At 44.8% G+C, this 23,673-nt stretch overlaps 1 protein-coding gene across 2 annotated transcripts in view; it reads left to right on the top strand.

The window, feature by feature from the left end:
* Nucleotides 1-23,673, top strand: part of PAN3 (poly(A) specific ribonuclease subunit PAN3) — a 620,383-nt gene that overhangs the window by 126,148 nt on the left and 470,562 nt on the right. For both annotated transcript variants that reach the window (XM_069202205.1, XM_069202206.1), the window contains exons 6-7: nt 1,459-1,545; nt 5,563-5,713. In XM_069202205.1, coding sequence (XP_069058306.1) covers nt 1,459-1,545; nt 5,563-5,713 — 238 coding nt within the window. The remainder of the gene's footprint in view (nt 1-1,458; nt 1,546-5,562; nt 5,714-23,673) is intronic.

The raw sequence follows: 23,673 nt of genomic DNA, 5'->3' as shown, positions 1-23,673 counted from the left end.
GTGCATTTCCAGCAGTGCATGAGATGTGGATGGATAGTAATTAGCTCAGGCGCAGTGCAGAGAAAACTGTGTTGGCAGATTAATGCAGCTCTTTGGCTTAGAAAACTGCCCAGTTGATTTGGATCTTCAACCTAGCAGGCAAACAATGAGAGTAAATATTGAAGCAAATCTATTGATGTTTATTTAGATGTCCACTTTGGTGTTAGATTATTCTTAAATTCTGAAATTAATTAGGAAAACAGTTTTCATTCTCAAAGACAATGGCAAAAGATGGTCTGATTAGTTCCATATATATCAAAAAAAGGTCTCTTCAGACATTATGGTACTTGTGTGAAGCCAAGGCACTTCACACTCTAAGCCTTAGAAAATGTCTCAAATTTTATATTGACAGGACTGAATAGTTTAGAAAGACTAATCATGTTTTTGGTAGCCTGTGGTACTCACCATACTGATTTCCTCTGAGACATCAGCTCAACATCAGGAAATGATTAAAGCATGTGATTCTAAAAAAAAAAAAAACCCAAAACAAATACTGGAGAAGTAGAGTTACAGTAAAGTAACTTTTTTCTTTCGCATCGGCATCTCTCATAGAGGCCAGACATCCCACCAGACTCACTTTGAAGTAAAGGTGTATACTGTGAATAAATGAGCCAAATTATTACGTGTCTCAAATAAGGCAAACTCCAAATTGATTCCAAGAGATTGGTGTTGATTTCTTTTTAACATAATCCGTGTTTGATTGCATACCGACCCCTTGGCATTTCCCACTAACGGGTACTCAAAACCTACTAAAGGTATACTGGTTAGGGCAATTAGATGGGTGAATCTTTAAGTAATAGCAGTCATTGTACCCATATTGTAAAATAAGAACTAACCAATGGTTGGTATCAATGGTATGACATAAATGTCTGTTACATGTGAAAACAGTGGGAGGTTCTCTCCTTTTTTGGGGGGGGGGGTGAGGTTGGAGGGGGGTGGTCCTTTAATCATTGTCTCATAAAATGCAAAATGTCCTCGTTGTGAGTCCCTTAAACTTGTGGCTTCAGTGGATCTTCACAGTATGATCGTAACCATGGCCACCAACATTGGAAAATTGTCAATGATCCAGAAAACAAATCTTACTATAAAATTCTTGTTTCCTTCAGTTTCTATCCCTGATACAAAAATGCGATTGAGGGCTTTCTGTTACCTTCCATGTTCTAAGATTTTGAGAAATGTGTTCATTGATGGAAAAAGAATCAATGTATATAAAGCGTAAACTTGTTGCTATTGACATTTCAGAAGATCTCATTGCACATTTCCCAGCCATGAATTAACACATGTTTGGATAATGGACATGTTTACTTGAATGATACACTCATCATTTTGATAGCATTCCAAAGATTTGTTTTCATACTTTTGATAAAACTGTAGTTTTTGCGGGTAGTAACATTCACTTTATTTCCTTTTTGTTCAAAGGGTTCGGAGGTCCTTCCAGCCATGAGAGGTATTCAGATGATGGTACTTGGTGGGGAGAGTGAATCATGGAGAGAACCAGCATTACAAGTGAGTAAGCGTTCATATATTTCCACGTTTACACTGTGGTAAGTATGTACTGACATTTGTCTTCTGAAATAGAGCTTGTATTCCTGGTTTGATTCTGTTTTTAGTACATTAATTTTATAAACCATAATTTTGTGTTAAAATTCCGCAGATCAATAGAAAAATGTGTGACAGAACTTGACCGCAGTTACAAGCACTTAACAGCCTTAGGATATAAACTGAATGAAAAAGCTTGTATATCTCAAGGGACAGTCCATGATAAAACATGTGTTGCCTTCTCTTACATACATCATCCAAATGTGTCTTCATGAAATACTGAGAGATATCTTTCATGGAGTTAGACACCTTTAAAAAGTTTAATCACATGTGTAACTGCTATAGGTAAAAGCATGTCAACATTTACTGATTTTTCTTTTTTTTTCTTTTCTGTAATCTAGAAAAATCAAACCTAATTTTCAGCAACTAGCTGAAAAGTGTAATCCTTCAACATCATAAGCTTTATACCTTTACCTTACAGAAGAGAAAATGAAGGGAAGGGTGTGTGCTAGGCCAAGAGTCTGGATTAGATGGTATGCGATGTTCCTGTTGGGAAACTCTGATATGATGAGACCTTGATTAAGGGCAATTGGACATATCTTGGTTGCAGGTGGTACACAACGTTTTTGGTGTATGGATTGTGAGTGTATGTGGTGTCTTGTGTTATGGTGATGTGCATCCTAAAACTGTTTGCATGCTGAGCCAAGATTTGTGTGATGACTGTTCACCTGGCTTCTTGGTGGGAACTTAGTCTGTGGTGAGGAAGAGAGCCTAATATGCAAAACACATTGCAGAATAGTTTAGAATCATCATTACCAAGCTACGGCATGTTATATATGGATAGAGCACAGTGTATACATACCCTTGCATAATTTGTAGTATACGTATCTATCAGTTCACTATTAAATCCATGCAAAATGGAGCACCATAGAAAACGTATATAACACCACCAAATGGATAAATAAATACTATAGTATAATAATCTATTGATATCCCACCAGCTTAACTGTGAAACAGAACTTACTCACTCCCCCTGTTTTGGGGGGGGGTGTCGTGGTCAAAACAGCAACTCTTCTGCATCATAGCTGTTGCAGGAATTCACTTTCCTGACCTAGCAGAGGACTTTGACTTTTCCTTGATCTAGGCAAGTGTCAACTGGGTATACGGTGTTGCAATTCCCTAGAGACTGAGTTAAGCTGCATGGAGCTGGGGTGCACAAAGGGGAAACTGATCCCCCCAACCATTCCTCCTCCCCCCACCCACAAATTCTGTCTTGCACAGTCATTTTTTCAAATAGTCGAGACAAAGACAGAGTCTTCGGCTCCAACCTCTCAAACTACAGTTTAAGACATCGCTGCCAAGTCAGTCTGGACTTCTGCTCCGAGCTGACCAGCTACCACCTCTGTTTCGGTACCAACAAAATTGCACTGACCGAACATTTTGGTACCAAAAACCACAGAACCAAAAATATCGGAGCAGAAAGACAACAATGTTACACAATGGCAAGTTGTATGGCGGTTGTGACCGCCTACCGCCATGACGACTTCTAAGTCAGTTTTCATCTACACCTTCACCTGTGGAACTCATTTTGGAGACTATGGACACTCTTCAGCGCCACCTCCATATCCAGGAGGGTACAAGATGCATTATTGCTTCTTCCCCTGTACTTTTCAAGAGGAAACTCTTTCTGAAAGGCTTTGGACATTTCACCTCCAAAGAAGACTACTATGGAAAAGGCCACCAGCACACCTCACAAGCCTTCACCTCCTCCTCCTACTGACTCACCTTCTCCACCCCACCTGCTTCTTCTCTCCCACCCCTCCTCATTCACCTACCTCACCTACTTTAGGAGATTATACCCCTCAGGGATCCCCTTAATGTACTGGGGAAGATTTGTGTGGGACACTGCATGACCTGAATCCATGGGACACCTAGGACCCTGACCAGATACTAACCATTGACCCAGACTTGTACCCTGCACGCCCCTCACCACCAGAGGATAGTACATCCTGCCAGCAGGTAGTAGCAAGAGCAGCCTCTTTCCACGAAGTGGAGATCACACAGGGATCCTATCAAAACAGGACTTCCTGTTCGATAACAATACGTCTAGGGATATCCAAATGCTCCCTGGCATCCTTCATCAAACTGCCTAAATTTTCAAAGAGGCTGTCCGCTCTAGGGTTATCACCCCCTGAAGTAGATAAGAAATATAAGCCTGTTCCTTCAGATCCAGTATCCACTATACATTAGGTCACAGGTCCCTCCAGATTATATATTAGTCACCACTGCACAAAACGTGCCAATAGCCAGTCCACAGGGGACTCTCCTCCTCCTGACAAGGAGAATAAAAAGATAGATGCTGCCAGCAAAAGAGTGGCAGCACAGGCAGCTAACCAATGGTGTATCGCCAATTCACAGGCCTTACTAGCTAGGTATGACTGGGCTCACTGGGATGAAGTGGAGGAGCTCCTCCAATTTCTCCCAGAGGCTCGCCGCCAAAGAGGACAGCAAATTGTTCAAGAGGGCCAAACCATAACTTCTAATTCCTTATGCTGTGCCCTAGATGCCGTTGATAAAGCTACATGTGGTATTAATACAAGTGTCTTGATGATAAGGCAGGTACCGAGAGTTCTAGACTGGGTGCAGAGACCAAAAGCATCCATTTTCTCTGTCTTTAAGCTTTTTAGAGTGTGGAGGAAGAAGTTACCACTTTTAGCTGGGTGGGTAATGTGAGGCGTTAAGAAGATTTCAGGATTGGCTTGGCAGCTGGAAAGTCACACTTTTAGTCCTTCAAGAATGTTAGATTTAAATTTGCTTTTTCTTGAGGGGTGACCAGTATACATTCAGTTTTATTTGGATTTAATAGATGGTAATTTGTTGACATCTAACTTTAGATTGTGATTAGACATAAAGGCTGGTCTCCTTCCCTAATGATAAAGGTTTTTAAATATATTTGAAGTCCTCACATTGGTGGACGGCTTGCATCGTTCTGTGATGCTTTTGCAACTGATGACTGTCAGATGCTTGGCTGCTGCAGCAGGGAGACCCTTAGTGTTTAGCTGCAAAGCAGCTGCATGGTAGACATGACACTATTTCCTGGGCGTTCAGGTAAGAAGAAAATCTATAGTTAGGCAGTTGGAGATCTGGAACTTGTTTTAAGTGAGCCGTTTCATCCTTCCCTGTTTTTTATACTAGTTTCATTCCCTCCTCAGTTGTTTTTATTATACTGGTTTCATTTCTTCATCACTGTTTTTATGATACTCTTTTTTTGTTATTAATTGAATTGATGGAGGATCTAGTGCTGGAGAAGAAAATTATTGACCTGTGACTACAGTGTAGCTACCTTTTCATAGATTCACATGGAATCCTCATTCCTTCCCATTATGAAGGCCAACATACTTTCACCTTAGAGCCTTGAATGTTAGAAAGCACAGTGCCCCCTGAGAAAGTGGTACTAAAGCTCATCCACCTCATTGTCTTAAGTTTTGATATTAAAATAATGCCGATGGGTTACAAAACACTGAGTAATTGCTTAGATTTTGACTACTGCTTGTTTCCAGTCCTTTACCTCCTCCTTGCCAGAAAGCTGATGAGAAATTATTCAAGTATTTGAATATGTAGCAATGCAAGAGAACTGCAGTGGAACGTTTTTCTTCTATTCTAACTCTGTTTTTTTTTTTGTTTTTTTTACCTGTGGTAGTTCTGTTAAATTTAGTAATATCACCATCACAGTCTAACTTAACAGCGTTTTTGTACTAGTCTTCTGAGAATGGAATGTAAATATGATAGTCTTCATTTTTTATAAATGTAAAATGTCATAAATCCAATGATAGTTTTTAATCTAAATACATTTGTCTATGTATTTGTTAAGTCTCTAACTCACAAATCACATTTTGTTCTTTAAGTGAAAATAATGCTTGTTGGCAGTAAGGTTCTTGGTTAAATCTCAACTTTTAAAAACGTTTTCATTGATGTTTTTAATAGGCCCCAAATCCTACTGCAAGTGAATTTGTTCCGAAGGGAGGATCCACTTCTAGACTGAATAACATGTCCCAATCAAACTTGTCTGCCTTTTCTCAAGCCTTGTTTTCACATCAATCTATGGGAAGTGCCGCAGGTGCTGGCTTAGTTCCAGGTTTGTAGCCATTTTATTCTGTTTTATTCTGTTGTAGTTCTGCAATTGATTTTGGTAATTTTGTTGTTTAGTAGCTACTGCTAGTTTGTTTTTCAGACTTCTTTCTAAATTTTACACTATCCTAGAAATTGAGTCGACTTGACCCACCCTAAATGTTCTCTAGTGCTGGTCTTGTCCCAAAATGATTACGTTTCTAATTGGATATGTACTCACCTTCTCTAGTCCATCTAACAAAAATGCTAATTTCTCTCTATGAAAGAGAGTATATTATGTTCACTTAAAGGATGTGAGATCTGACAGTGTACTTAATTAACCTTGCAGTCTCTTTGTTTTGTAAAGAAAACATGCTTAAAGGCATCACAAGGGTTTTCTGTCTTTTCATGATTATAATTTGGTAATCAGTACTACAAATTACATTTGGTCATGGGGAAAATACACCCTTTTTCCAAACATGTACAATAAAGGACAATCAGCAGAGTATGATTGACATGGCCATTATTTTCATGACGACTGAATTCTTTACCGTCATGCCTTGTGCCATCACAATCAGGTTAGTCAGATATTGAGTTTATTACATTTACAAATGTACTTGGACTTGAGGAAAGGGTCAGCACCATCTGCAGGTTTGTATACAATATTGGAAGTTCAACAAGCAGGTACAACAGTATCTGAAGATCTGTCAATAGACCAAGAAAGCTAAGATGACCCACAGCCCTCGGCTACCTGAGGAAGGGCCCCTATACGTACTCAACAGTAGCATTCCAAATTGTGTCCATCACTTGAAAATCTTGGTGTTGGGGAAGCCTAACACCGGACCTTCGCTATAGCAGACAGGTTCTAGGTAATATAGACAGCTGTACATTCAAATTTCAGTGATTCTTTCATCCTATGGTACCCAAACTACAGAGAACTCCTCTTTTACACCAGCTGCCTCAAGTAATACACTTGCTTCTTAGAAAGAACAGAATCTGAAATGGACTAGCTTGCCACAGTGTGAAGAACGTTGCTCATTAGTTGCTAAATGTTCTTAAACAAGATCAAAGTAAATATTGCCCATTCAAGATGGCCAACAAGTGGATGATGCAAGCCATATTTTCACTGCTGTTATGTCATCAGATCTGCTCACAGATGCATTGAGGAGAGTGGATGGATGCCATACGTCTGTTTGACTTACACGTTTAATTTCCAGTCCTAAAGAAACAGCAGGCACCTCATCGTCAAATGATTGTCTTCTTTGACACAGGCAAGGTCTAATCTTGCCAGCAAGTAATGCATGACCCCGAGACCTTGGCCAAAGTCCTACACAATCTGGTAGCAGTTCTCTGCACATAAGCCACTGAAGTTTGTGGCACTACCTGGGACTACAGTTGTATGTGGTGGGTCAGTGATGCCAGAAAACAAATTGAAACATTAGCATTACACTATCCTAGGCATATCACAGTTGTTTTTTTTGTGGAGAAAACATGCTAGAAGTAGCGCAGTGTTTGAAATCCGTGCTGATGATTAAGCCAATTGCCATGTTGGAGCACAAACATGGATGTCCTCCTAGTCCAAGATCAGGTGAATGTGTTTAGCAGATGTACTACATCAAAGTGGTAGGACTAAGCAGTCCATCTGATTCTAAAATCTGTGTTGATACCATCATTACAACAGTTTTTACAAACCTACATCGAGAAACTAAAATCAAGAAAGATGCTAGACTGCATCTGTTCTATGGCTAACAACCTCAGTGTCTCCTGCCAGGTTTTGAACACCACTCTAAATGAATTGAGCAGAATCCTACAGGAAGGCCACAAGTGGGTCTTAAAGTATGAAGTGCCATAGATGTATAAGAAGTAGACAATTTCAAAAGCACTGGATATGTGAACTCATTTCCACGGGAAATGTCTTATGTCTTATGGGTAAGCGGGGCAGGACAATATATCCATGTTTTTCCACATTTATTGATTTCCTCAAGACAAATCTGAACCGCAAACCTAAAATTATTCGTATTGTGTGTGTTTAATTATTCTGGCATGAGTTGTCAAAATAAAGTAGCATTTAACATGTGCCCTTTTTACATCACAATACAGCTATAGGTAAAAAGGACGACTGGCAAGTATTCACCTGGAAAAATGTTACCTTCACACTTGAGTTATTGAGTTTTATTTTTTTTTAAATATTTTTTTTGCCCTTTATGGGCAATCTGAGACTGCAGGGGAGCCCTCAAGGGCTCCCCAGCATTCCCTGCAGATTTTTATTTAAATTTATAACTTGCCCTTTACAGGTTATCTGGGAGCGCAGGGGATCCTCGAGGCCTCCCCCGAGGTCCTATTTCTCCACCTAGCAGGCAGCTCCTTTTAACAGCAGCTACGTGGTTGCTGGATCAAAGCTTTCATCTCTGTTCCCTGCACGCATATCTGTGGCCCCGGCACCAGATCAAATCAATGCCCAGAGGAGGGTGGTGGTCCTTGGGGCTGCGGGGGAGGTTCCTGGGGAGGTAGTGGTCCCCCTGCACACTATTTAAATATAGCCCTGGGGAGGTGGTGTTCCCAGGGGCTGTGGGGTTCTGCGACGGCTGACATTTGATTTCCTTGTTGAAGTGTTGTCAGCCAATCAGATCTCAGCACGAGATCGGGAGGGGTCACGAATCCTTTGAGCCTCTATATGTACAAATTTGGATTTCCTTTAATTTCTCAAACTACTGAACAGATTTACTCCAAATAACAAAAAGGGCTCTTTCTGGACCAAAAGCTAAAGTTCTGCCAAATTTATTGTAATTCCGTCCAGTGGTTTTGTCACTATCGCTGTTCAAAATCCCTCTGGAAAAATGATTGGGGGAAATGTTTTTAGAACCCCTTTTTCTCAGCCCCTGCTTGACGGATCATCTCAAAACTTTTCCGGATAGCAGCTAAATTGGCCATTACATTTTCTTGGTAAATTTCGTGAAGATCTGTTGAACGGCACCAAATTTATTAGCAAAACAAAAAATACTCTTTCTATAGAAACTTTGTCCTAACTATAACTTAGTAGCGACCACCACTAGGTAACCGCGAGTCCTCCAGACTTGACACACTCTGCAATGGTGGAATCCCACTAACCTTTCCAGTGGGCAGCCCTTTCAAGACCTTGTACCTTTGATCACTCTGAATGCAGAAGCATCACAGACAGGTGGGAGAGCTCATTTTTACAACCACACAATACCGGGGTTATGGGATCCAGTTGAACAAACTTCTCACATAAACTATTTGGAGTTACAGGTAGTCTTTCTAACACTCAAAGCTTTTTTACCTCAACTCTCCTACAAAGTGGTTCTAGTCTGCACAGACCACATGACAGCCATGTATTATCTACAGAAACGGGGTGGGGGCACGGTCTTTTCAGCTGTCCCGACTTGGTCAGACAATTTGAAAATTTACAATTTACCACCACATTAATTTACTGGAAGTATATCTCCCAGGGGTGCACAGTCAGTTTGCAGACCTCTTAAGCAGGATGCAGCAACAAGTCCATGAATCGAAACTTCACTGACCAGTGCTTCACCAATAATTTCACCCGTGGGAAGCACCAGAAATAGATCTCTTCGCCACCGCAGACAACTCAAAATGCCAAAACTTCTCATCCAAATACCCACACCCTCAGTCCGAGGGCAGTGCTCTGTGAACTGGTCAGTGATATTTGCTCACGATTTTCCACCTCTCCCACTCATTCCATTTCTGGTTCTCAAACTGAGACAAACATCACTCACAATTATCCTTGTAGCTTCCACATGAGCATGCCAGCCTTGGTACACTACACTGTTGGCTCTGTCTATGGTTCCTCACCAGAAACGTCCCAACGGACCAGACCTTTTGACTCAAAAACAAGGTCAAATCAGACATCCAGAACACTCAATATGGCTCCTGAACTCATAGAATTAGGATCTTTACTACTGCCGTCTGAATGTATGGACATTCTTAGAACGGCACGGTAACCTACAATCCAGTCTAACAAAGGACTTGATGCCCATGTGCAAAATCACAGAGAGGAGTCACCCCTCAATCTTGTGATGCCAAAAGATTCTTAGACTAAAAACAACTTGCAACCCTCTGAGCCCAACACTAGATGGCGGATTTATGCAAAGCTTGTGAATCTACAGTTTTACATGCCACGAACAGATGTCCACTGGGTATGTAACTATATATATATATATATATATATATATATATATATATATATATATATATATGTATATATATGTATATATATATAATATTCAGATTTGATGGCATGTGTAGCTGTGGATGCACATGCTTTGCATAGGTCCGCCACAAGTTGTCAAGTTGTTTTTCGTCGAAGAAGGTTTTCGAGTCATGGGATTGAGTGACTACTGTGTGTGAAACTGCACATCGGCATCGAGTCCTTTGTTAGATTGTTTTCTTTCTGCCTTTGAGTTTGGACGGGTTTCCGCTCCGGTGGATCTCGGTTCGGTATTTCTGAACTTTATTCTACCTTTCTTTAATAACGTTGGTATTGTTACGATCGCGTTTCCCATCTATAGTTGATCCGATTCAGACTGTCTGGATCGAATTCTCACCCTTACAAGGGATTGGCCCGTTAAGAGCCTACTTCAATGTTGGGCTGATGGAACGAACTCCGTTTCAATTCTGTCCACGGTGTCACACTAAATTTCCAAACACCGATCAACATTCCATGTGTAATCTCTGTCTAGCTCCAGATCATCAAGAAGAAACTTGTGTTGCTTGCAGATCATTTCGATCTAAAAAGACTCTCCGGGACCTTAGAGCTCGTCATCTTGTCCAAGTCCACAGAAGACACACCTTATATCTTCAGTGAAGAACATGCCCAGGACGAGGTTCGACAAGGGGAAGCATTTCCATCCAAGACTCAGACTCCGATCAACACTCCGATGATGATAGCCACTACGGACCTCTGGCATAGTACATGAGTACAACTGCCCCATCGCACCACACACAGATTGTTAAAACGACTCCAGCACTAGTCGTTGGTCTTCCCCTGCCTTCAGGGTATGGTTGGATTCGAATAGGAAGTCCGGATGGCCAACCTTCGGGTTTGGCAATGAGAACAAAGATTAAAGTGCATTCAGTATCGACCAGTTACACTGATGCATCTTTCTTGGAATCGAGCCGAAAATCAGAAGGGAAAGCTTTGGAGCCTAATTAATTAACACTACCTTCAGAGCTGATGTTTTCTGTTCAAGCCAAGCACTCCATACTTAAACCTTGGAGTCTAAGGACATGGTTAGCAAGCAAATTACTTCTACCCACAAAAGTTCGGACATACAACCTATTTTAGAAATCATGGTTGCTAAACAGCGAAAACTACACATTCAAAAGGACTGAGGAAGGATAATTGCTTGTCCTCCTATGTCCGTTAAGAGGCAATTAACTTTTAAACATACATTAAAGGATGCACCTCCACCAAAAAGGTCTCCAAGGATAAAGAGCAGGACGAAGCCACAAGACCCAAACCGTCTTCACCACCACATTCACCTGTTCTTCCTTCTACATCATCACCCACATATGAAACAGTTGTCCACACAAACATCCTCATGATCACCACATAGGGATGATCTTGGTGATGACCTGTAGGATAAAGATCCATGGGATATATATGATCCAGATCCCATTCTTCCAAATGATCCAGACTTGTATCCCGCTAGGCGTTCCCCACCAGAAGACACTACTGCATATACCCAAGTAATAGCCATATCATAATATGCAGATGTATACACAGATCAAATAGAACAAGACTTCCTCTTTCACACACTAGCATCTAATAAGCAATATCAGTGTGCTCCGATGCTTCCCGGAATGCCCAGACTTTCTTCTGTTATTTTCCAGGAACCCGTAAAGGCCCAAATTATCAGTCCTAGGGAAGATAAAAAATGTAAACCTCCTCCCTCAGACCCAGTGTTTATAAAAACTTAATTACCACCTGACTCAATTCTTGTTAGCGCAGCAAGGAAAAGGGTTAACAGTCCACAGGAAACGCTCCTCCTCCAGCCAAAGAAAGCAAGAAAATAGATGCAGCAGGTGAAAGAGTACCCTCCCAAGCTGCAAATCATTGGAGGATAGCCAACTCATAAGCTCTCTTGGCTAGGTATGATGGGCTACACTGGGATAAAATGGATGAGCTCTTTTAGTACATTCCTCTAGAACACCAAAAAGAGGGTACAACAAATAATCATAGAAGAGCAAGCAATATCTAATAATGCTATTAGATCTGCTATGGATGCAGCTGATTCAGCAGCCAGATCATTCCAGTGTTCTTAATAGAAAACATGCCTGGTTAAGCTACAAAGAACATCTATTTGGCCCAGAAGTTAACACAACAATAGACTAACTTGAAAAGGATTCTGATACCGCCAAAGCAATGGGTGTATTATATACCACACCCACTAGGAGTAGTTTTCATAGACCACAGTTTAGGTGTTTCAAAGCATCTGCCTGCCAAACAGCAGACTCCCAACAAAAACAGTCCTCACAATTCTATACAAGAGAATCGTTTAGAGGCTCCTACAGAGGATCCAACAATAGAAGAAGAGGTAAACCATCCACCTCCAGAGGTTCCTTTAACTCAGACAGTGACTTTCTCCCCATTCCCACAGAGCACACATCTCCTGTGGGAGGAAGACTGGTAGATTTCTATCCACCATGGCACAACATCACAACAGATCAGTGGGTTCTATCAATTAGCCAACATGGTTATTGTCTAGAACTCCCTTCCACTCCAACAACCATTCCTCCTCGTTCACACAGACGTACCCAGGAGCATCTCGCTGTATTAAAACAGGCAGTACAATCACTACTGCTCAAAGGAGCCATAGAGATAGTACCTATAGAGAGTATACTCTCAGAACAATTTTAGATCTCAGACCCCTCAATCTATACAGGCTACAAGATCACCAGGAAAGACTCCCTGGAAAGTTGGGGGAGGGTGTGGGGGGGGAGGGAATCACCATCGTCCGCAAGTCTAACATTGGTCTGAGCACACACTCTGAAGACCCCACAAGCCTGATGGAACACCTTCATTTCCAACTACAGAGCAGTCTGACATCCACCCTCAGGGGAACTCTCATCTACCACCTACCTGGACCCGCACACTCTTCGCCGACTCAGTCACTGACTGCATCACCACACAAGCCATCACAGCCACCAACTACACCCTGCTGGGAGACCTCAACTTCCATCTCGACAACCTACAAGACCCCAACACCGCATCCCTCCTAGACAACCTCCACAGCATAGGGTTCCGATAGATCGTGACGGAACCAACGCACTTAGTAGGACCCAACCTGGACCCCATCTTCACAACAGGAACCTCCTTCACCTTCAGCTGCACCTCCAAACTTCCATGGACCGACATTTCACCTTCCACACACCCACCGTCCTCAGCCCCCAGCACCAGCCATCTTGCAGAAGCTGGGGAAGAAAACGACCAGCTCATCGCCACCCTCGCCAATTCCGCTCTTTCCATCGCACACAACGATGCTATCGGTCGAAGAGCCATGTCCTTGAGGAGTCTCCTGAAGGTGAGGAGGTCCTGGGTCTGGCGCAGGGAGGTCGGGAGAGAGTTCCAGGTCTTGGCGGCGAGGTAGGAGAAGGATCTGCCGCCGGAGGTCTTGCGTTGGATATGGGGAACGATGGCGAGGGAGAGGTTGGCAGAGCGGAGTTGGCGGAGGGAACGTAGAAGTTGAGTCTGTTGTTCAGGTAGGCGGGTCCGGCGTTGTGTAGTGCTTTGTGCGCGTGGGTGAGTAGTTTAAAGGTGATCCTCTTGTCCACGGGGAGCCAGTGGAGGTCCTTCAGGTGGTGGGAGATGTGGCATCGGCGAGGTATGTCGAGGATCAGGCGGGCGGATGCGTTGGAGTCGTTGGATGTCTTTTGCTGGGATGCCTGTGTAGAGAGCGTTGCTGTAGTCCAGTCTGCTGCAGACGAGGGCCTGGGTCACAGTTTTTCTGGTTTCCGTCGGGATCCACTTGTAGATTCTACGGAGCATGCGAAGGGTGTTGAAGCAGGAGGAGGAGACTGTTTGACCTGTTTGGACATGGTGAGGGCGGAGTCGAGGATGATGCCGGGGTTGCGTGCGTGGTTGGCTGGAGTAGGGGGGGGGGGTCCCAGTGCGGTGGGCCACCAGGAGTCGTCCTAGGCCGAGGGGGTGTGTCCGAGGATGAGGACTTCCGTCTTGTCAGAGTTTAATTTTAGGCGGCTGTCTCTCATCCATTCGGCGATGGATTTCAATCCCTCGTGGAGGTTGGCTTTGGCGGTGTGTGGGTCTTTGGTGAGGGAGAGGATGAGCTGGGTGTCGTCGGCGTAGGAGAGGATGCTGAGGTTGTGCTGACGGGCCAGTTGTGCGAGGGGTGCCATGTAGACGTTGAACAGCGTTGGGCTTAGCGAGGAGCCTTGGAGGACGCCGCAGATGAGGTTGGTGGCTTTGGAGCGGAAGGGTGAGAGTCGGACTCTCTGGGTTCTGCCGGAGAGGAAAGATGAGATCCAGCTGAGGGCTTTGTCTTGTATTCCGGCTTCGTGGAGACGAGTTAGTAGGGTGCGGTGGCAGACTGTATCGAAGGCCGCCGAGAGGTCTAGAAGGATGAGGGCTGAAGTCTCACCGTTGTCCATTTGCTGTCTGATGTCATCTGTGGCAGCGAGGAGCGCAGTTTCGGTGCTATGATTTCGTCTGAAGCCGGATTGGGAGGGGTCTAGGATGGAGTTGTCTTCGAGGTAGTGGGTGAGCTGGGCGTTGACGATCTTCTCGATGACCTTCGCTGGGAAGGGGAGGAGGGAGATCGGGCGGACGTTTTTGAGGTCGTTGAGGTCAGCCTTGGGTTTCTTGAGGAGGACTTGGATGTCGGCGTGCTTCCAGCTGTCCGGGAAGGTCGCAGTATCGAAGGATAGGTTGATGATCTTGCGAAGATGGGGGGCAATGGTGGAGTCAGCTTTGTTGTAGACGTGGTGTGGGCAGGGGTCTGAGGGGTATCCTGAGTGGATGGAGTTCATGGTCTTTCGGGTTTCGACGTCGCCTACGTGGGTCCAGGAGGTGAGGCGGTTGGAGGAGTTGCCGGGGGCAGATTCTGGCAGAGGTGTGATGTTGAGGCTGTCGTGGATGGCCGCAATTTTCTGGTAAAAGAAGGTGGAGAGTGCGTCGCAGAGTTTCTGGGACGGTGGGACGTAGTTGGCGCTGGGGTTGGAGCGCTCCTTCACGATGCAGAAGAGCTCCTTGCTGTCGTGCGTGTTGTTGTTTAGGCGTTCTGTGAAATGGGAGCGTTTGGCGAGTCGGATCAGTTGGTGGTGCTTGCGGGTGGCTTCCTTGTGAGTTGCCAGGCTGTCGGGTGTGCGCTCGAGAAGCCATTTTTTCTTACGTTTCTGGCAGGTGCTTTTGGAGGTGATCAGTTCGTCTGTGAACCAGGCTGCTTTTTTCTTTTCTTGGTTGAATGTAGGTCTCTTGAGTGGGGCCAGGATGTTGGCGCTGTTGAGGATCCACTGTTGGAGGTTGATGGGTGCGGAGTCCAGGTCGGTAGCGTCGGTCGGCGGGTTCTTGGCGAGGGTGCTGGTTAGTTGGTCCTCGTGACTTTGCCCCAGCGGTGGTAGTGGGGTGCGGTGGTGTTCGGTGTGTTTCTTGAATGTAAAGTGGACGCAGTGGTGGTCAGTCCAGTGGAGTTCGGTGGTGTGGCTGAAGGAGATGTGGTTGCTTGCAGTGAAGAGGGGGTCTAGAGTGTGACCCGTGATGTGGGTGGGTGTGTTGACCAGTTGTCAACTGGACCAAACCTACTCCTCCCCCCCCCCTTTCACCACCGAAGATACACTGAAGACAATGAAGTCCGTACACTCCGGGGCCCCCAGTGACCCATGCCTCCACCACATCTTCAACAGAGCCGCTGACATCATCACCCCCCAAGCTACGCCTTACCATCAACCGCTCCCTAGCTGACGCCTCTTTCCCCGACAACTGGTAGCACCCGAGATCAACCCCCTCCTCAAAAAAAAAAAAAAAAAAACCTTGGTAGACCCCACCATCCTCAAAATGTTCAGGCTCATCTCCCATTTACAACGAAAGTCATCGAGAAAGCAATCAACAGCCATCTCACCACTTTTCTGTGACGCCTCCCAAACCGGATTCAGAAAAAACCATAGCACCGAAACGGCCCTCCTGGCCGCAACAGGAGACATCTGTTCCCTGCTGGGCAAGGGAGAAACGGCGACACTCATCCTGCTTGACCTCTTGGCAGCCTTCGACACAGTCTCCCTTCACACCCTGATACGCAGACTTCACGAAACCGGCACCCGAGACCAAGCCCTTGACTGGATCCAATCCTTCCTCTCAGGCAGAACTCAACGAGTGAGACTCGTCCCCTTCTTCTCGGACCCAACACCTACCACCTGCGGAGTTCCCCAGGGGTCCTCCCTCAGCCCCTTCTGTTTAACGTCTGCATGGCCCTGCTGGCCGACAGTCGGAAGCCACGGAATCATCATCATCGTTTCCTACGCCGACATCCACCCCATCCTCTCTCTATCCAACGAACCCAACACAGCCAGACACAATTTCCGCGAATGCGTGGAGCAGTTGCCAACTGGTTGAAAAACAGCCGCCTTCAACTCAACTCGAACAGGAAGCCCGCCCACCCCCACAAACCAAGCCAGTAACCTCAGGATCATCCTGGACTCCAAACTCAACATGGACCTCCTAATCAACTTGGTCACATCCACCTGCTTCCACACCCTCCACAAGACATTCAAATGGATCCCGCTCAAACACAGAAAAACCGTCACACACGCCCTCATTACCAGCACACTGGACTACGGCAAAGCGCTCCATGCTGGGATCAACAATAAACTCACCCGTAAACTACAGAACATCCGGAACGCCGTTGCCAGACTGGTCCTTGACCTGCCTTGACACTGCCACATCTCTCAGTACCTGTTCACACTTCACTGGCTCCCCATAGATAAAAGAATCACCTTCAAGATCCTCACCTACGCACACAAATCCCTCCACAACACCGGAACAGCCTAACTGAACAGGCGACTCAACTTCCACGTACCCCACAGGACCCTACGCTCGGCCCAGCTCTCTTGCATAAGTACCCTGCATCAAGAAACCTAGAACAGGGGGGCACTATTCCTCCCACCTCACAGCCACAGCCTGGAACGCCCTTTCGCTCCACCTTAGACGAACTACACCCCCCCCCTTCAACTTCACGAAGGAGATGAAGCCATGGCTTTTTGAAGAACCACCTTGGATGGATGCTCACCCCGCACCCGCAGCACCTTGAGACCCTTAATGGGTGAGTAGTTGCGCTTAACAAACACATGATTGATTGATGTGTACTTTCAGAAATTTTTCATATGGTCACTCTACAAGACGTCATTCCCCTACTACAAAAACTAGATTATGTGACACCATTAGACCTCAAGGATGCTTATTTCCACATTACCATACATCCAGCACATCGAAAGTATCCAAGATACCTTGTAGCAGGAAAACACTACCAATTTAAAGTGCTACCATTCGGGGTAACAACAGCACCAAGGGTGTTTACCAAATGCTTAGCCGTGGTTGCAGCATTCCTTAGAAGACAGCACATACATGTCTTCCCATATCTCGACGATTGGCTCATAAAAGCCAGTACGCTTCAGATTTGTCAACAACATACTCAGTACGCTATAAACAGCCTACATAATCTAGGATTCACTATCAATTTCTAAATATCTCCTGCAACCATCACAGATACTTCCATATCTAGGAGCAATTCTGAACACTAAATGAGCATAGGCGTACTGAAACCGAGTCAGGATTGAAGCATTTCACAATCTCATATCACAACTACAATACAACCACAGTTACACAGTAAAGTTAGTGATAAAACTATTAGGGTTGATGGCTTCATGCATAGCAATAGTACCCAATTTGAGACTCCACATGCGACCACTACAGCAATGTCTCGCTCAACAATGGTCTCAGGCACATGGTCAAATTCAGGATCTAGTGTTGTTGGTCTGCAAAAGTTGCCACTCTCTGTGATGGTGGAATTACACCAACCTATCAATAGGGCAGCCCTTTCAGACCATAATCACAACAGATGCATCAGTGATTGGGGAGCTCATCTCAACAACCTCACTATACAGGGGGAATGGGACTCAATCAAACAGACTTGTCACATAAAACACTTGGAATTACAAGTCGTATTCCTAGCACTCAAAGCTTTTCAGACACAAATCACACAGAAGACAGTGTTAATAAGGATAGACAACATGACCATAATGTATTATTTGCAAAAACAGGGGGGAGGGCACATTCATCTCAATTGTCCCTTCTAGCACAGACAATTTGTAAATGGGCAATTCTCAATCATGTTCAGTTAGTGGCAGAGTATATCCCAGGGATACACAATCAATTAGCGGACCTCTTATGCAGGACGCAACAACAAATAAACGAATGGGAGATTCACCCACAAGTGATTTGCAGTACTTCCAAATGTAGGGAACACCACAAATAGACTTTTCGCCACTAAAGAAAATGCGAAATGCTAAAGCTTCGCATCCAGGTGCCCACACCCGCAATGCAAGGGCGTTGCTCTATGGATGAACTGGTCAGGGATATCTACTTAGGCTTTTCCACCTCCCCCACTAATTCCATTTCTGATCAAAAAGATGAAACAAACAAACCTCGCTCACCCTAAAACTCGTAGCTCCGACGTGGCACTTCAACAAACTACCAAATAGACCAGATCTGTTGACTCAAAGGAGAAGTCAAATCTGACATCCAAATCCCAGCATAATCAACCTGGCGATTTGGCTCCTGAAATCATTGAATTTGGCTACTTACAACTTCCATCTGAATGTATGGATATTCTAAAAGAGGCACGCAAACCCACAACCCAACAGTGTTTTGCGGCTAAATGGAAGCGTTTTGTCTACTGTTCTCAGCCTAAAAACATTGACCCACTTAAAGCTTCAGTGCAGGATATTGTTTGCTATTTGCTACACTTACAAAAAGCAAATCTTGCATACTCCTTGGTTAGGAACAATTTAACAGCAAAAGCTGCTTACCTCCAAAACAGACAACATAATTCCCAGCTTAGGATTCCTGTTTTAAAGGCTTTCATGGAAGGTCTTAAAAGGATTATTCCAGGTAGAGCTCCACCAGCCCTTGTGTGGAATCTTAACATTGTACTCGCAAGACTTATGGGGCCCCCATCTGAACCCATGCATTGTTGTCCTCTTCAAATTTTTTTTATCATGGAAGGTTGCTTTTTTAGTAGCCATCACTTCTTTAAGAAGTTAGTGTAATTCAAGCATTCACTTAAGAATCTTTCTGTCAAATTAAAAAACACAAAACAGTTTTTAGGACAAATCCAGTGGCAGACATATGTAAAGCAGTCACATTGTCTACATCACACACATTTGCTAAACACTATTGTGTGGATGTGTTATCTCACCAACAAGCAAACATTGGACAGGCAGTGCTTAGAACACTATTTCAAACTACTCGACCTCCTACAGGTTAGCCATTGCTTATTTTGGGGAGGGGAGTGCTTTACAGTCTATGCAAAGCATGTGTATCTGCCGCTACATTTGCCATCAAACAGAAGATGTTACTTAGCCAGTAGGCATCGGTTCTTGGCATGTAGTGCTGTAGATTCACATGCGCCCTCCCTCCTCCCCGGAAGCCTGCTGCCGTTGTAGAACTATGTATTGTAAATATGTATGTTCGATGGCATGTGTAGATGCAGATACACATGCTGTGCACAGTCCGCCGTCTGGTGTTGGGCTCGGAGTGTTACAAGTTGTTTTTCTTCGAAGAAGTCTTTTCGAGTCACGAGACCGAGGGACTCCTCCCCTTTCGATTCCATTGCGCATGGGCGTCGACTCCATCTTAGATTGTTTTTTTTCCGCCATCGGGTTCGGACGTGTTCCTTTTCGCTCCGTGTTTCGGGTCGGAAAGTTAGTTAGAATTTTGGAAAAAAACTTCGGTATTGTTGCGTTCAGTATCGGGTTAGTTAGAACAAATCGACACCGAATTTTGAAGAGCTCCGGTGGCCCTTCGGGGTAATTTCGGTGGCCCTTCGGGGTAATTTCGATCCCCCGTCGGGGACTGGTCGGCCCGACCGCGTGCGACTTCAAGACTGATGGAACGGACCCCGTTCCGCTTCTGTCCAAAATGCCATAACAAATATCCGTATACGGATCAGCATCTGGTCTGTAACTTGTGCTTGTCCCCCGAGCACAAGGAGGATACGTGTGAAGCCTGTCGAGCGTTTCGGTCAAGGAAGACGCTGAGAGACCGAAGAGCCAGGAGATTACAAATGGCATCCACGCCGACAGGTCAACAACGGTTCGAGGAGGAAGAAGAAACTTTCTCCATCCACGAGTCGGATTCGGAAGAACTCGACGCCGAAGAAACAACAACCGTGAGTAAGACGTCGAAAATAAGGACTCACGAAAAGTCCACAAAAGCCCAGGGGATGCCACCGCCAACAGGCCATGGCTCAACCCAAAGACTAGGTGACCGACCCAAGGCACCAAAAAAGGGCATGCTGGTGTCGAAGTCATCCGACTCCGGTCGTGATACCGCCACTCAGCAACCTCGGAGCCGAGAGAGCGGCTCCGAGAAAATTCGGCACAGAGACAGCGGCACCGAAGAGATTCGGCACCGAGACACCGTGCCGAAACCTAAGAAAATTTCTTCGGAGCCCAAAAAGAGTTCCGAAAAGATTTCGGTGCCGAAACATCCAGCCTCGGAGCCGAAAAGCAGTTCCTATACAGAGGAACAAGGGTTAACCACCCAGTTACATAGATTTGGAGAAGAGCTTCAAACTGGAGAGCCTGACTACACGCAGAGAAGGCTTCATATTCATGAGGATACAGGGAAGATAACCACTCTTCCCCCAATCAAGATTAAAAGGAAGCTTGCTTTTCAACAAGAAGACAAGCAACCACAGGCAAAGGTGGCAAAGAAAACAACCCCGCCACCTTCTCCACCACCATCAACACATGCATCACCAGAGGCAACTCCACCGCTAATGCACTCACCAGCTCATACCACAATGAGTCAGGATGATCCCGATGCATGGACCTCTACGATGCTCCAGTGTCTGATAATAGCCCAGACTCTTATCCTACAAAACCGTCACCACCTAAGGACAGTACATCCTATACACAGGTGGTCGCAAGGGCAGCCGAGTTTCACAATGTCTCCTTACATTCGGAACTAATTGAGGATGACTTTCTCTTTAACACCCTATCCTCCACCCATAGCCAGTATCAAAGCCTTCCTATGCTCCCAGGAATGCTAAGACATTCGAAGCAAATATTTCAGGATCCAGTTAAATGCAGAGCCATAACTCCAAGAGTGGAGAAAAAATATAAACCACCGCCCACGGATCCAATATATATTACAACACAACTAACACCAGACTCAGTAGTTGTGGGGGCAGCTCGTAAGAGAGCCAACTCTCATACCTCAGGCGACGCACCACCTCCAGACAAGGAGAGCCGCAAATTTGATGCTGTGGGAAAAAGGGTTGCAGCACAAGCAGCAAATCAGTGGCGTATTGCCAATTCTCAAGCACTTTTGGCAAGATACGACAGGGCTCATTGGGATGAAATGCAACATTTCATCTAACACTTACCCAAGGAGTTCCAAAAAAGAGCGCAACAGGTGGTGGAAGAGGGACAAAGTATCTCAAATAATCAGATACGGTCTTCCATGGATGCAGCAGATACAGCTGCAAGGACAATAAACACTGCAGTCACAATATGAAGACACGCATGGCTGCGCACTTCGGGGTTCAAACCGGAAATCCAGCAGGCTGTGCTCAATATGCCGTTTAATGAACAGCAATTGTTTGGGCCGGAGGTAGACACTGCCATCGAAAAACTCAAGAAGGACACCGATACAGCCAAAGCCATGGGCGCACTCTACTCCCCGCAGAGCAGAGGCACATTTCGGAAAACACCTTTTAGGGGAGGGTTTCGAGGTCAACCCACAGAAACCACAACCTCACAAACAAGGCCTACCTACCAGGGTCAATATCAGAGGGGAGGTTTTCGGGGACAATTTAGAGGGGGCCAATTCCCAAAAAATCGAGGGAAATTCCAAGGCCCCAAAACCCCTCAAAATAAGCCGTGACTCACAAGTCACACACCCCCTTCACATAACACCTGTGGGGGGAAGACTAAACCAATTTTACAAACTTTGGGAGGAAATAACAACAGACACTTGGGTCTTAGCAATTATCCAGCATGGTTATTGCATAGAATTTCGCCAATTCCCTCCAAACATCCCACCGAAAACACACAATATGTCAAAACAACATATAGATCTTCTAGGACTAGAAGTTCAAGCATTGTTACAAAAGGATGCAATAGAATTAGTACCAATTCAACAAAAAAACACAGGAGTTTACTCACTGTACTTTCTAATACCCAAAAAGGACAAAACTCTGAGACCAATACTGGATCTCAGAACACTAAATACCTACATAAAATCAGACCACTTTCACATGGTCACGTTACAAGACGTAATCCCACTGCTCAAATAGCAAGACTACATGACAACATTAGATCTAAAAGATGCGTACTTCCATATACCAATACATCCTTCACACAGGAAATACCTAAGGTTCGTATTCCAAGGAATACATTACCAATTCAAAGTGTTGCCATTCGGAATAACAACTGCGCCAAGAGTTTTTACAAAATGCCTGGCAGTAGTAGCTGCACATATCAGAAGGCAGCAAATACATGTGTTCCCGTACTTAGACGACTGGTTAATCAAAACCAACACGCTAAAAACAGTGTTCACAGCACACAAAATATGTCATACAAACCCTTCACAGGCTAGGTTTCTCCATCAACTACGCGAAGTCACACCTTTTGCCGTGTCAAACGCAGCAATACTTAGGAGCGACAATCAACACAGCAAAAGGGATTGCCACTCCAAGTTCACAACGGGTTCAAACATTTCACAAAGTAATACAGGCCATGTATCCAACACAAAAGATAAAAGTCAGAATGGTAATGAAACTACTAGGCATGATGTCTTCATGCATAGCCATTGTCCCAAACGCAAGATTGCACATGCGGCCCTTACAACAGTGCCTAGCATCACAATGGTCACAAGCACAGGGTCAACTTCTAGATCTGGTGTTGATAGACCGCCAAACATACATCTCGCTTCTATGGTGGAACAGTACAAACTTAAACCGAGGGCGGCCTTTCCAAGACCCAGTGCCACAATACGTCATAACAACAGATGCTTCCATGACAGGGTGGGGAGCACACCTCAATCAACACAGCATCCAAGGACAATGGGACATACATCAGAGACAGTTTCACATAAATCACTTGGAAATGTTAGCAGTATTTCTAGCGCTAAAACCATTTCAACCCATAATAACCAAAAAATACATTCTTCTCAAAACAGACAACATGACAACAATGTATTATCTAAACAAACAAGGAGGGACACACTCAACACAGTTGTGCCTCCTCACACAAAATATGGCATTGGGCAATTCACAACCACATTCGCCTAATAGCACAATTTATTCCAGGGATTCAGAACCAGTTGGCAGACAATCTCTCTCGAGATCACCAACAAACCCACAAATGGGAAATTCACCCCCAAATACTAAACAATTACTTTCAAATTTGGGGGACACCTCAAATAGATCTATTTGCAACAAAGGAAAACTCAAAATGCCAAAACTTCGCATCCAGGTACCCACAAGATCAATCCCAAGACAATGCTCTATGGATGAACTGGTCAGGGATCTTTGCATACGCTTTTCCCCCTCTCCCTCTCCTTCCATATGTAGTAAACAGGTTGAGTCAAAACAAACTCAAACTCATACTAATAGCACCAACATGGGCAAGGCAACCTTGGTACACGACACTACTAGACCTGTCAGTAGTACCTCATGTCAAACTACCCAACAAACCAGATCTGTTAACACTACA

Source organism: Pleurodeles waltl, chromosome 8 (genome assembly GCF_031143425.1).
Source record: "Pleurodeles waltl isolate 20211129_DDA chromosome 8, aPleWal1.hap1.20221129, whole genome shotgun sequence".
NCBI lineage: Eukaryota > Metazoa > Chordata > Amphibia > Caudata > Salamandridae > Pleurodeles > Pleurodeles waltl.
This window is presented reverse-complemented; position numbering and strand designations above follow the sequence as displayed.